Here is a 15,460-nt window from a genome sequence, read left to right as displayed (position 1 = left end):
AGAGAGGGCTGTATGTCAGGCTGTATTCCTCCTCTGGGCAGGTAATGCCAACCTGTGTACAGTGGGAGGGAGCTCTGGGAGGTTAACTGGGTGCTGTGGACCTCAGGGTGCTTCAGGCACCAAGCAGTGGATTAGTTCAGCATTGACTGTGCTGCTACTTTGCTGTGCTGCAACAGAGGTGAAAAATTATTGTTACAGCATCTTATCTTCTGCATTTTGGCTTCCCTGTAGGGAGGGAGCAGACACCACAATTGTTAGAACTGCAGTTTGCATTGTGGACTATTTTAAAATGAAGGAGAAAGGAAAGGATCCTGCTTTGAATACAGTTCACGTGTGCTATATGAATTTAATTATGCTGTTTGGCATAAAAATAGGTTTGCCTGTGTTTTCCATCAACTTACATTTCTTGTTAGAAGGTAAGGTTCTAAACAGAAATGGAGTTTTTATTTTGACTTTCCTCAGAACTAACTCTGTCTGCTGGATTGTTTCCTAAAAGTGTACAACTTGTTTCAATAGCTGTTTTTGCAAAATTCATCATTTTGGTGATGGCTTTTCATCACTGTTTTGCCTATTGGTAGACAACAGGCTAAGAAAAAATTGAGAACATTTTTGAAGGAAAAAAAGTAATTAATTACCGAACAACACAATGTTAATTGAGTTTATTTTAAAGATAATATAATTATTTTTAAGCACATGGAAATGAAAATGCTGCCTGTTTCTTTGTTTAAACATTGTTAGCAAATGTGGCAGCTCTCTTTTCTATCCTCTTTAGATGGATAAATTCTCTGGGGTTAAGTAATATTATTGATGCTTTCAGGAGGAGGTTATTATTGTCCTACAAAATTATTAATGCCTTCAGCAGAGTGAGACCACTTATAGTTGCATCCTTGCTCTGTAAGAACTGAAGCCAATTTTGTAGTGTACATCAGCTACAGTGCTAGAGATGGCAAGTGAATAAAGTGTTAAAAGAAAACTTGTACATAAATACTTTGAAAGTACACTGCTGTACTTTAGGTAAATGGGAATGGGAATGTGTGATTGAAAATCTTCCCATTTCAGGCATTTTGTGAATGGCATTTCATCACCGCATCCCAGTTAAAAAAATAATAATTCAGAATGTTTAAATAAAGTGCCTAGTTATAATTATGATAATTTCAGAATGCATTTTAAATCAAGGAACTGTGCTTTCATGTACACATACTTAGATGTATTGTGTATTTGTTTTTAAATGAAAAGAAACCTGGTCTCCATCTTCCTGTTGACATCAAACAATCCTCTGATATGCAAATCCAGCTATGGGGAGAACAGATACACAGGGTTTGTTTGGATTCAGTCCAAGAGTGAAAAAAAATTATATTTAAAGACGTAATTTATATGCTTTACCTCATTTAAATGAAAATGCATTTTGAAATAATGCCTATAACGAAAAACATTTGGTGGAATGTTAAGATCCTTTGTACGACTGATGCATTTTGCTATAGGTAGTTAAAAAGCCTCTCTCTCACGCTCCTGTGTGTCTGTAATGTGCAGATGCAGCTGTCAACTTCTCACTGGCATGTTTTAACATAGTATGAAATTTTTTTTTTTTCGCAATTTAATAAATGTTTGTTACGTGAACTTTCTTAAAGCGTGCATGAGTGTGAAGTCTGTCTGTACCCACAATTAAAATACATCAAGTGCTTTGCTTTCCATCTAAAATTTTGCTAGTCTTAATGTTATTTGTGTATTTTCTCCTTGTGTGGAACTTCAAAACCTGACACGATACAATTTCTTTGGAAACAGAGGCTAAACAAGCAACGATTTTTCCATATTTTTCCCTTTAGCTGAAGAATTTATAATGATGAAACTTTTACATTTTAAGATTGGCTGAATTCCAGGTTTTCAGTAGGTGTCTTTGGAGGACTGTTACTCAGTGCCTGAATACCACATTTGAAGCTGATGTGTAGAGCAGAGTGTAATTGTTTTGTGGAAGCTTTAACAGGCCAGTGAACTGCTACCAGTGATCAGGAATGGGTTTTTATACAGGATAGAAAATATTTGAACAGGAGTTATGTCACTGTGAAATTTTCAGAAATCAGTTCCTTTAATTCCCTTTCATGTACTGCAGAAGTTTTTAAAACTAATGTGACCGATTCTTCTTACATGATCTTTGTGACTGTGTGATACTGCTATTCTTTTTTTTTTTCTTTGTTTTAGAAAATGAGGGTATGGAAATCAATTTTGGTGTAAGGAAGTGTATTTAATTTGGGACGTTCTGTGGCACATAGCTTTATATCTGGCCTTTATTTGTTCTGTGGCTGCTTTATCCTAAATTACTCTGACCACATTAATCCAACACTGAGGAGTGCTAAATACTGTATAAATCCTTCTTTGGGGTAGGAATTTTATTTCATTAATGTTATTTGTGGCTCTGTGTGTAGAATGACTTATTCACATGCAGTGATGGTACATATATTAATATTTAAGGGGAAAGTTTTCTGTGTCAAGAAATGTTGTTAAACCTTTCTTATTAGCTTGTGAGCCTCTTGTATTTTTTTTTTATTTTTTAATTAATGATTTTCTGTCTTTTTTCAGTAATTTTATGCAAGTTTTAATTTTTAATATTCACTAACCATGTTTTTTTTAAAGCATTTTAAGAAACAGAAGAGGTTGATTCCTGAAAGAACAGTTTGGAAGTACTTTGTTCAGCTTTGCAGTGCCTTGGAACATATGCACTCTCGTCGTGTTATGCATAGAGGTAATACAAGATCAAAGATGATTTGTCCTTACTATACCTTTGACTATGTGAGAATTAAACTGGCTGAAATCAATTTTGACAGCTGAAACATTGCATGTTTCTGTAAGATTTTACAAGTAATAGAAAACTGAGAGAAGTATGTGGTTGTGCATTTGTTGTGGTAGGCATTTGTTTGATAGCAAGTTTTTCAAAATAAGCAATAGTTCTGTGAGTGATGGATACCCTGCCATAGCTACTTTGTTTTTCTGGCTCCTATCTTCTGCCCTGTATTTATCCTTCTGTATTTGCTTGTTGTCTTGCCCAAGTGCTGCCACCTGCCTTGCACAGATCTGTCAGTCCATTCTTTACAGCTCTTGCACCTGGTTAAGAGTATCTGCTCCTGCCCTGCTTCCTTATGATGTACAGACCCCTCTCCTAGACCCTTCTCTATTGGATTATGTGCAGGTGTGAGCATTTCCTCCAGTTCTCTGCTCCTTTCCACTATTTCCAATCTCTGTGTCCCAACAGCCCTTGTAGTTGCCAGCTATCCCTGTCAGGTACTAAATTTCCTTGGCCCATTTTAAACCTTGGTGCTGCTGACTTCTTGGATGTGGTCTTCATTTCACCTCATAACTCTTGAGTCAAAGAAAACAGATCATAGTATAGCTTCTTCTTAGATCTGCTATTTTTTCCCCCTTCTGAAATCCCTCTGGTTATGGCATTGTGAGTTGTGTGTGGGCTGTCACTTTTTAGGTTCAGGTGACATTGCCTGTCTTAGGTTGGTGGCTCCCTGTGCTAGAATGCAGCTCAATCAATGTCTGATAGGAACAGTCCCTCGATGTCTGCTGAGCTCTGTCATTTGCAGCTGGAAGTTTTGCACCCTTAGCAGATGAGCTTAGATACTCCTGCCCCTGCAAATGCCTTTCCCTTGTGATTCTCCTTTTTTTTTCCCCTTTGTGCATTTGTACAGGTGCCTGCAAGTGTGAATGATAAAACGAGGACAAAAATTACAGATTCTTTCCATAGGGTGCAAGTATCTTCCTTTAATATGTTTATAATTAAATTAGTTAATTTCTGTATATTGTAGCTCATAATGAAAGGACTTCAGTTCCTTAAACTGAAGTACTAAGTTCAGAGCTTCTGGCAAACCTATGGCAAATCTAGTGATTCCATGGTTACATGCCAAAAGCAATGGCAATTAAAGCTATTTTTAAATTGAGCTAAATCTGTGTTGGATTATTACACAAAGTGTTATCCAAACTCCTGAAAACTGGGTCAGATAGCAGGAGAACATAATTGCTTCTGTCTTCCTCTAAAGCTTGTAAGGTTTTGTAACTTTTTTTACTGGAAACCTGAAAATGCTGGTGTTTGAAGGGTTATCAACCATTCCTTTTACTGTGCCTGTATCTTATGCAAACTGTAATCCCCTCTTACCAAATGAACTGACTTCTCTAAGTTTAAGGCTAGGGTGTATTGCTCTTCAGCAGAGTAAGAGCTAAATTCCCTTGCTAAACAAATAACAGGTCAGTTTATTTAGGAGACTAACAAGGTAGGTATCTTGTTAGAAATCATAGAATAAGAGTCTCTGGTGTTGCCTCTAAGGGATTGGATTAAAACTGAAACTGGATATTACTTGTGAAAAATAACTGTCTGGGGTATACATCATTATTTTTCTTTGTTTCTACTTGATTAGCCCAATTCCACTGATGAGTTCAAATAACCATTCTCCTGAGTAAACTCGCTTCTTTTTTAATGCCTGCTCTTATAGAGAGTCAGTTATCTATTTCAAGTAAATGACGTTATGCCACTGTGGCTAATTTGATTAGCAAAAGTGATGAAAAATGCTGTACAGTTCTTGCAAACATATTTAGGCTGTTACTTAGGAGATAACAAAAGAGATTCTCTAGTTTTAATGTAAGACTCTCTATGTAGCTTATATAAAATTGTAATGAACTCCCCTGTATATGCTTCTTGACTTTGGGGGTGTGGGTTTTTTTTGTTTGTTTGCTTGTTTAAAAAAAAAACCAACAACTTTCTGTGGCTCTAGGCTTTCTTTGCTTGAGTGATAGTTGTACTAATAAAATAGTGGATTTGAAATTCTACATTCTGGACCCATTCTTTCTGAGTAGCACTGTCAAATTTTACCAATATTACCTGTAAGTAAAATCCACTTTGGGTCTATTATTAATAGAAGAGTAGATTTTCTTGCAACCTCACTGTGACTTTTAAATTTTTTAATTTATTTTTCTTCCAGATATAAAGCCAGCAAATGTGTTCATTACAGCTACAGGAGTAGTAAAGCTGGGAGACCTTGGACTTGGTCGATTTTTCAGCTCCAAAACCACAGCTGCACATTCTTTAGGTAAGCTTTCTCTGAGGTACAGGTGTTGGACAGGTAGAGTATTTTACATGGTGGAAATACTGTGCCCACTCAGGAGGAAGAAGAAAAGGGTTAGGACCAGTTAGAGATGTTCTTAAGTAATAATAAAAATACTAAAGGTGTTCTTAATAAAAAAAATGGTCAGCACCGTGGACAAATACAGAAACACTGTAACACTGAGGTATTTCTTTCAGAATACTTTGGGTATTTCCCCTCCTTTGTTTGCATAATTTAGTGTACATTTCTACCTCTGAACAAGTCTTTAAGACAATAGTGTTGCCTAGAAATGCTAGGAAAAAATAAGGTGATAATATGGATGCATTTTTAAAAAATTGACTTGAACTTTATTCAGTGTTGGGAGGAGTCTCATAATTCTGTGTGTGCCTGCATGAGTAGCATTAATGACCTCTTGGCTATGTGGGTTTGAAGGGCTCTCAGAGGAGTTTCCATTTTTTAAGGTGACATTTCTCAATGTAAGCTTAGGTAGTTGAGGGGAGATCAAAACTAACAAAACCAATTCCCAGAAAGCTTTTTTCTATTCTTGTCTTTAAGTTTTCTGAAATGTTCAGTTTATTCTTTGCTAGCACACAAAACTAGCAGGACATTATCTCTATCCAAACAAAATTTTCATGTAATGTGCATCTTTTGAGTAGCATGTGAATACTAGGATGATTAAGAGGCCTTTAGAGAAGAAAAGTTAAATATTTGGCATATATTTTAAGTTTAAAAGTAGGTAACAGATGAATGACAGAATCTAAGAGGATGTCTGTAGAAGAGAAAAACCTTGTAAATAGAGTAACATCTGCTTTAAAGAGAAATGTTGGAAATACTGTTCATAATACTGTTAAGTTAGGTTTTTTAGATACAAAAACATTCTTTTCCCTCAGTGAATTGTCTGTGTTTGGTGGTTGCTGCACTCAAGCCTGTTTATTGATTGCATGTTTGTGCCACATTTGAGATGTGAGTGATATATGTGTTAATGGCTAAAAATATAATATTTTGGATGGGAAACTTTTGACACTCCTTATTTCCCTGTCCTCCAAAAAGCCTTTGGTCACTCCTATGTGCCTCCCAGTTTTTCCCATGTTTGGTGCAGACTGGTGAAGTCAAACCCTTGAGTCAGTGGTGAGATGTTAATAGGAGCCCCAGCCACAGAGTGCAGCCCTGCATTGGCAGGAGGCTGAGGAGGAGTGCAGAGCCCAGGCTGGAAATATTCTGGGCTTCCACACTGGGGGTCAGTCACATGTGACACTGAAGATCTGCTGCTCTCACAGCGTGGCACCCAAAGTGCTGCTTTCCTGCTGCCCCTGGAAGCCAGGGGCCATCTCTGGCAGCACTGAGGGGAGGCTGGGTTGGCTTCTTGCAGGTGGGCTCTGCTCCTGCCTGCAGATGGAAGGAGGCTGTGAAGAGGGAGCTGGAAATCCTAATCTGAGGAGTAGGAGCTCAGGAATAAGGCACAGGTCAGCAGTGAGGGTGGGGGAGCCGACTTGCATTCTGAGGCACAAGCCAGGAAGATAAAGAGGAGCAGACTGCCTCAACCCTGGATTATTTTGGCTCCTCACAGGGGAATTGTTGTGAAGGCTGAGCTGGAAATTAAAAAAAGCTGAAGACTGTGCCAGATTTAAGAACAGTGTAATACCCCTGAGCCCTTTAAAGCTCATCTTTTACAGATCCAAGAATCATCCAGAGAGCGGGGAAAAAGGGGAGGATGGCATCTTTGTTTCTTCTGTTGGTGGCTGTGTCTTGGTAGAGGAGTTTTTATTTTTTTATTTTTTCCCTATCTCTTCTTTTCCTATTTCCCTCTTAATTATGGCCTTATGTCAGAATTCAGCCTAGAAAAAAGGTTTGTGTCAGCTGTTAACTTAGGCTACAGAGGAGACTGACTTTCTGATTTGTCGTCACTAGCAGATACCACTTCTTAAATTGATTTCTTCTGCAGTTTATGATGCTGGTTTTCTTGAAATTTCTTTCAAAGTTGTATCTTTTTATGATTTCATAAACCTTTGGTGCACGTAAACTAGTAAATTGCTAACATATGTGTAGCAATTTATACTTGTTTACAGGCTTTATAAAAATTTCAGTAGCAAACTAGATTCAGGCTTTCAGAGATAAAGAAATGTACTAAAATTTTAATTAGCTACAGCTTCTAACTGCTAATTATGAATAATACTGATTTAATTACAATCTTTACTGATGGTCCATTTGAAACAAATGAAAAAACTGGACAGGGTTTTTTCATGTTCTTAACTCTTTCTATACAGCTTTATCAATAATTTACTATTGTCATGCCTATATCTTTTTGGAAATGGAAAATATTTCTTACAAAAGGGCAGAGGAAATGGAGGCATTGTTGATTTGATACAAACTTGACAAAATGTCTTGTTTTCAGAAGACTTTATATTAGAAAGGGGAATATGGTCCAACAAAGACTTCCTACTCCTTTCCCTACAACTCTGTTAGGGTTTTTCTTGCTGCTGTTGTTTAATGGCTCAATGCCAGGCCTTATGCTCTTTGGTGAAATGGCAGTTCTAAGGCCAGCTCATGGATATGTGTTTTTTTCTTTGTTAGCCATTCAGTGGATGTAAAGAGAAGTCTTTTCATATTTTGGTTACAAAAAGAATCACTTGATCTCTCTGCTGTGGCTGTGCTGTAAGGCAGGCACTGTCCACCAGCATGGGCATCCCTTCTTGCAGGGCAAAGGAGCAGATCTGCAATCTTCTGAAAAGGCTCAAATGCAGAGAATCATCTGCGTGGAATTCTGGTCTTCTGTGTTTTGACATCTTCTGTCATTTCTGTGATACTGCTGTCCCCAGCACAGACTATGTTATGTGAGGGGTTTGACTAGAAACTCACACAGGTTGTGGAGGATAAAATACCTTGTGAAAATGTGTGCAGATACTCTCCTCTCCCATATGTGTCTCTAATGCAGTAGAGGCTGTGCTGAGGTGGTGGTTTGCAGCACCATTCTGTGAATAGAATAAACTCCACTTAAATACCCAGCCATACTCAGAACCTGCACCTTCAGTGCACAGTAATGCTGGCAGGGAAATCTGCAGCTGAGTCATTGCAGTCATCAAGGAAGCTGTGTTAAAATAGCTCTTGAATTTTATGTACAGAAACATGAGCTCTCTTACAGTAGTTTGAAAGCTGAAAAGAAATGATTGTCTTGTTATAGAATAACTCAAGATATTTATAGATTGACTTATGTAGAAGGACTGTTTGCACATCATGGGCTAGGTTGCAGAGTTACTTTGGATAAGTGCAGTATTTTGACTTAGACATCTCCTATAGCTATATTAAATAAGTACAAAACCTTGAACATAATAGAATCAGTAGGGTTGGAAAGGACCTTCAAGCTGCTGGTTTGTGATATAGGTTTGTCTGTCTTCAGCATCCACATTCATCTTGTTAGGCATGTTGTATTGTACTCTATATTAAAAATTCGCTGTGGTCCTATGGACACTGAGTCATCCATAAACCATGTGTTTTGGTTAGGGAAATTTGGTCTCTTTAGCCCCCTTCCTGAATTCTGCTAGTTATGTATGCCAATGCATGAAATGTCAGTAATGATTACGTGGCCATTTTTAAAACTATGGTCTGTTAAACCTGTCCTGAATGAACCACTGCATTGTTTTGTATGAGTAGATTTAACATTTACCAGGCAGATTTTTCTCCCAGCCTAAAAATGCTTGATAGCTTTTAGAGCTAGTAACTATTTCAGAACTTAACTGTATTTCATTCCACTCCTTGATGCACTTGTTTAACTTCACTCAGGTGAATTGTGAGTTATATGTTTATCCAGGTAGTAAGATGGACTGTTGATATCATAATTCCTTTTTCTGTAATAGATTCTTTGCCTCTGATCCTTCAAATCAGCTCCCTGCTCTGTATTAACCCCAATTCCATTATATCTACTCCCTCTGCCAGTAACATGAAGCTTGCATAAAGAATCAACACTTTTTGGATCTACAGCATCTTTAGAGAGAAGGAGCTCCAGAGCAGCAGCAGATTCTGAGGAAACACTGTATGTGACTCAGACCACTTTCATGGAGTTTACTCTTCAGACTTGCAAGTTATCACAGGTCTGCAAATGCAGCAAGCAAAACACTGAAGTTACTTATTTTGTTCTTAAAAATGTAGGCACCTCAATGATTTAGCTCATTTTCTTATATTATCCCACTTCTATGTCTTCAGATGAGTAAAGGAAGTGAGGAAGTTGCATATCTCTATTCTACTGGGATGCTGTATTTTACTTAACGTTAAAAAAAGATCCAGGAAGCAAATAAAACATAGAATCACACTGGTAGTTACTTACCAGCAGCACAGCTATGTCCTGAGAGTGCTCACTGTGTTAAAAGGATCATTGCAATGCTTTCAGTAGTTACTGAATGTCAGAATAATGAATCTTTAGTGTCATGTTCTGTTAAAATCAGTTTACAAGTAGTAATGATGTCTGAATCTTCAGGTTGTTTGTGTGATTCCATGAGTAACAGAACTAATTTCTATTCCTCTCACTAGCTGGCCATGGGGGGCTGCAGGTTGCATTGCAGTGGAGGTGTTACACTAGGCTAAACGCTGTAAAATGGGAACATTTGTTCTTGCTTTTCACTATCATCAATCTTTCACGGTCATATCAGACCCCTAATGTATCAGCAGGCTTCCCAGAGCTACTGGTTAAAATTACCTTTGCTTTTGGTAGACTATGAACCTTCAAACCTCAGTGTTTTCAGCTGCCCCCTGTGGATTCTGTGAAGCCTCTTTCTGGCACATTACTCACTGCCAGCCACTTGTGTGATACCTCAGAGCAGCAGAGGCACTGCTGCTGCAGCCACTGAACAAACACATCACTATTCAACTTATTTCTGTTAGATGCATTCTGCCAACAAAGCATCAGAATATACTAAACCAGTGCTTTAATTAATGGATACAAAATGCAGCTGAAATTTTTTAGAGGCATCCAAGCTCACTAGTTGTTGGGGTGTTAAAAAAAATTGAAGAGGGAAATAAAACAGTAAGATGATAAAAATATGAAACCTGTGTCATTCCAAATGCTTAGTTGCAGTTCTGATCTTAAGATATCTGTCATTAAGTGCCCATTAAAATACTGATGGTGATACATTAGAAAACCAGATATATCCAGAGTTGCTTCTGGATATTTTGGTAGTTATTTTGGCATTGTGGTCTACCCATCTGCTTGCCTATATTGTTTCACAGGGAAAAGACCATTCACAGTTGTAGGTGGATGCAAACATCCTGTGAGAGTAAATGTCTCCCACAGTACTCTCTGGAGTTGCCTTTCCCCGGCCTTTTTCCTTTTAAGCTGTTACCATTGGCAGCCTCAGTTCAGAGGTGCACTGAGTGCTCAGCCCAGTGCTGAGGGACAGGGGCTCTGGCACTCTCAGCTTTTCCCAGAACTGGAAATCTCCCCCAGCATGTTTAGGGGGCCAGGATACCACATGGGGGGACCACATGGGGGGACCTCTATCTTTGCCTGTCTGTTACAGGAGTAGTTTATATGGGTTTTCAACGTTGTTTGCCAAGGAGCAGATCAGGTGAAGTGATGAGTTACCAGCAGCAGTGGCCTGACCTGAGATAGGTGGTTCTGGGTTTCCCTATCTAAGCTGGGCCCTTCAAGTAGGAAGGTAATTCTCCCTCCTCCTTACTTCCACTGTCCAAACAAACCCCTTAACTTTTGGAGATTATGAGAGTAAAATTATCTGTCTGATTACTTAAAGCTATTTAACCTGATTATTCAGATGTAGAAGTACTTATATGTTCACTGTATCTCTGTCTTCAGTATTCATACAGAGATCAATTCTGAATTAGCCTCATCTATTCAGAAGACCAGAAGTGAAACCAGATCCTTGTGTTACAATAATGTGAGGTTCATACCACAAAGAACAAAAATGAAAAATTGCTGATTTTAATCACTGATGTTGTTGCAAGATGTTTGGTTTCAAAATCAAATCAACTTGAATTGACAGAAATCAGCCGGTTTTTATCATCAGGATTCAGTACTTAAGAAAATATTCAAACAAAATCAAAACAAAAATCCGTATAGATCTGTGCCTTTTTTTGCTGTTAAGCAGTCATTTTGGGGGATACAGGGAGAAAGTTCAGAAACAATGCACTAAAATTGCCATTACCATTATTTTCCATAACTACTCATTGCTCTGTCATACATGAAACCATCACTCAGCTACTTCCTTGTAATAACATTTTTTATAGAGCTGAAACGTCTCTCAGTATTTCTCTGTTCCAAGTAATTTGTGACACAGATGGGTAGGGTTTGATTAAAATCAAAGGGAGAGATGTTCCAGAGTATCCAACATAAATTTACTCTGGGATAGACCCAATTAATGCTGCTTTTCAAGAGCAGACATTTCCAGAGCCCACAGCTCTGAGGCAGGATTAAGCTGGGACAGGCACAGGTTTGGGAGCTGCAAAGCCCTTGTGGAATTTGGTGCTCCTGCTGATGGCTGAGTTGCCCTTAGGAACCTCAGCTTCTGCTGGGCATGCTGGTTTTCCTGCCCTCATCTCTGAAGGGCCTGAATCTCAGGCTCAGCTTTAATTTCAGCTATTTAAAGTGCCTGTGTTTTTTAGTTCCAAAACCAGCTTTTTCAGATTTATGTATTCTCAAAGGAAGAACAGAATTTGTGAAACAAAAAATTCAGCCCATGGCAGAGAATTTCTAGTGTTGTTTCTAGCCACAGTGCTAACAGTTTGGAAAAGTAGCAGGGATGTGTGTGTGTTTGTGTGTAGTACCTGCCCTTGGTTCTCTTCAGGAGAAACAAATTACTTATAAGGTTCCTTAAAAGCAAAATTTGGAAGTGTTCTACAGCTGCATAGCTCTGGTAATGAGCAGTGAAAATAAAGCTGCATTGGATGAAATAGATACTAATTTGTGTATTTTTGTCAAGCTGAAGTGTCCTAAGTATGAGTTGAAGTTTTAAATGTAGCAAAATGGGAAAGATGAAAAATATTCTTCTACTGGGAAAACGGTAATTTAACTACTGCACAACAACAGAAATTTTCATTCAAAAATACTTGTGGTTTTTTGCAGTTGGTACACCTTATTATATGTCTCCAGAGAGAATACATGAAAATGGTTACAACTTCAAGTCTGACATCTGGTCTCTAGGCTGTCTGCTGTATGAGGTAATACTGATATATACAGTGAACTTAATAACACTCTTGTACTTCCCCCTTCCCCTGCCCTCCTCCCCTTACATAACTTAAGCATGTGAAATACTTTTATTTGTGTTTTACTTGAACTTGCCTTTAAATCTGCTTGCTACAAAGATTTTACAGCAATTTCTTGAAGACTGGCTGTGACTGAAGGATTAGTAAATGAATAATAGCAAGCACATGAAAAATTGTTCTAGGTGTTTTTGTGGCCCATGGTGGTTATATGGTTATTTAATAAATGCATTGAGAAGTAGTAGGACTGATTTGAATATGTAAGTAATACTTTCAAAAACTGCAATATAGATAATTCAATACAAATTTCTTATTTTTATAAAGACTTTAAACTTAAGTAAAATGATGAAAAAAGTTTATTTATTTATTTTACTTACTGCTATTAACTTGGATGAATTCTCAGTTTAACAACTTCTGCTGCAAACACATGTAATTTTTCTGTTATTCTCCTGTGATGGCTAAACTGCAATTGTTTAGTTTCTCTGTTGGTACAGTCGAGATTGGTAGGTGACACACAATTTTAAATAATACTATATTTTGAGAAAATAAAGGTACAGGGCTCATTGAAATGAAGGCAAATGAAGGTGTGAAGAACAGGTAGGCTTCTAAAACAAATACATATTCCAAGTTCTTTACATATAATTTCTTGATTAGAAGAAGTAACACTTGTGTTGAATGATGCTGGGGAAAAAATGGTTCCAGCAGTGGCAGTGAAGTCTCCCCAGTCATGTTCCAGGTAGAAACAAATCTACTCAAGTCATTTTTTGTTTACCTACAAGCCACCTGCCTCAGTGGGTCAGCAGAACTCATTCAGCACACACTCAGCAGTATCAGCACCTCCTTGTTTATTTTAGGATTGTGTAGAAGACACTGGCAGCCTGTTGAGGTTGGATGTTGCTGCCAGGTGAATCATCTCCAGTAATATTTGTTTACTTCTGAGCACTGACATGTTGCCTTGAATATTAAAAGGAAAAATAGCTATACTGCAAGTCTGCAGTTTACAGACCTGTGTATAGCTGTTGCTTTAAATATTGGGGATCATTCAAGGAAGGAAGTCCAGCTGCTAGCAAGTATTTGGAAGTTTGAATCCTGAGCTAAAACTTAATCCTGGATTCCTCAATACTGACCATGGCAGCTGCCTTGAATCTCAGTGCTCTGCTTTGCACTCTTGTGCAAGCCCTAAGGTAGCATAAAGGTAGATGAGCATTTTTCAGTATTACTATTTTTTTGCCTCTGGTTGGTTTACTTGAGGATTTTTTAAAATCTGGAAATAAATAAAACCTTTGAATTACTGTTATATAAAACCCCACAGTTTAAGGTTAATTTTTCTTTTATGTTATATGAAATTAAATTGCTGGATATAAATCAGTATTACTTTTCTGAAGAATTTTTTAAGCTTGCTGCCTTAATGCTGGTAGACTATATTAAACACCAATGTGACTATTACATTTTTCTTTGTTGTGGTGGATAATCCCAAAATACCTAAATAAACTCAGTCCCATTGATTAACTCAGCATCTTGAAATACCATTCTCCTTTGATTTTAGGTGTTTTACCAGGATGCTATTTAAGCCAATATGGGATAGTGTTTGTTTTCCTTATTGCAAGAATAAAATAATTATTAGGACCCTTGTTGTTGATATATAGCTGCAGTATTGGGCATTGTCTTCAACTATAGCTTTTAATTTCTTTTAGAAGTGCATTTAGTTGATTCTGCAACATACCAGATATTTGTGGTGGATTTTCTTGTTTTGTTTTGGAAGTTTATCTTGAGAATTTATCTCTAATTTTGAAATTTCAGTTATAGCAAATTCGAAATATATGCTCAGCATTTTTCTCACTTAGTATTTTTTCTTAATTATTGGAAGGTGGTTACTTAAGGTTCTTCAAGACTTGTGTGGACTAATGAATTTTTTTTTTGATCTGTGCACTTTTGTGCTGGGTGTCTTTCTATGATTTGTCTATTGCCTGCATCTTAGCATGTTTTATTATGTTGATTTCATGGTGATGTGTGTTCATATGTACTCTGGATTGTCTCCAGCTTGATTGGAAAAAAGCTGTGGCAAGTTTATCGCATCTCAGTAAATGCCTAATTGTCGCTAAACTCTTCAGTTACATTTTAATTTAGGTTTAAACTAACTTGTTTTTAAGAATTATTATTTCTCATGTGTATAGCAATCTATTATTCAATGCTAACTGTGTGGCCAGTAAGATTTTGCAGAAGTATGTTTTAAAGTCTGAATTTTTTAGAGCCCCAGGTATTTTTGAAACCTCAAAAACACTACCAGTGGAGTTTTAATTGATATGCAACAAAGTAGACTTTACTAATTAAAATCAAGATGCTGTGCTTTTGCTACATGGACCTTTACATGGAAAAGTAGGTCTTACACATTTCCTTTTATTGTTCATCGTAGCAATTGCATCCTTACAGGGTTGTAGGTTGGTGGCTTACAGTTCAAAAAAAAAAAAAAAAAAAAAAGAAAGGGAAAAAAAAGAGAGAGAGCGAGCTGCCACCAGCCCTGAAGACAGACAGTGGGCTTTCGTCCCTCAGACACCCCCAGAATACTAATCAGCAAAGTCAGACCCTGGAGGTCAGGGAGCAAGTCAATCATTCTAGCGATCGTCTCAGTGTGGAGGATCAAATTAGCCTGAAAAATTCAGCTGCTGGGAGGAGAGGGCGAGCAGCTGTCAGGGGCAGCAGCGAGATGCACTAATGAACCAGATGAATAGTGCAAAAGCTTGAAAATAAAAACAGGACAGTTGACATTTTTCATCTGTCAAAGCAGGAGATGCATGAAAATATAGTATTCCTGTTTTAACTCCTTAGGGGACATTCAGAATTTTTTTAACACTCGGCAGCATTCAAACAAAAGTACTTTTTAATGAACACCTAGAGTATGAAAATGACTGTCTGTGCATTTATTTAGAATTTCTGCATGCGTACAGACCCTGCAGTTGATTTTTCTTTTTTTCTTTTTTTTTTCCTTCTTTTCTTTTTTGGTCTTCAGCTTGCATTTTTAACATTCTTTTTAAGGTAAGAGACAACGTCATGTAAATACAAAAATAAACATTATCTTAGTAATACGGATTGGGAGGAGTGTAGGATGGAGCTGCAGCATAATACTTGTTTCGGGAGCTTTAAAATTTTTTTTTCTTAGTTGAAGG

General features: G+C 37.5%; 1 protein-coding gene across 2 annotated transcripts in view; it reads left to right on the top strand.

Annotated features, from left to right (window-relative positions):
* NEK7 (NIMA related kinase 7) overlaps positions 1 to 15,460 on the top strand; it is a 69,001-nt gene that overhangs the window by 38,793 nt on the left and 14,748 nt on the right. For both annotated transcript variants that reach the window (XM_066555577.1, XM_066555578.1), the window contains 3 exons: positions 2,629 to 2,737; positions 4,971 to 5,078; positions 12,160 to 12,254. In XM_066555577.1, the coding sequence (XP_066411674.1) occupies positions 2,629 to 2,737; positions 4,971 to 5,078; positions 12,160 to 12,254 (312 nt within the window). The remainder of the gene's footprint in view (positions 1 to 2,628; positions 2,738 to 4,970; positions 5,079 to 12,159; positions 12,255 to 15,460) is intronic.

The sequence above is a fragment of the Molothrus aeneus genome, chromosome 9 (genome assembly GCF_037042795.1).
Source record: "Molothrus aeneus isolate 106 chromosome 9, BPBGC_Maene_1.0, whole genome shotgun sequence".
Classification (NCBI taxonomy): domain Eukaryota; kingdom Metazoa; phylum Chordata; class Aves; order Passeriformes; family Icteridae; genus Molothrus; species Molothrus aeneus.
Note: the sequence above shows the minus strand (reverse complement) of the source record. Positions and strands in the feature narration are given on the sequence as shown.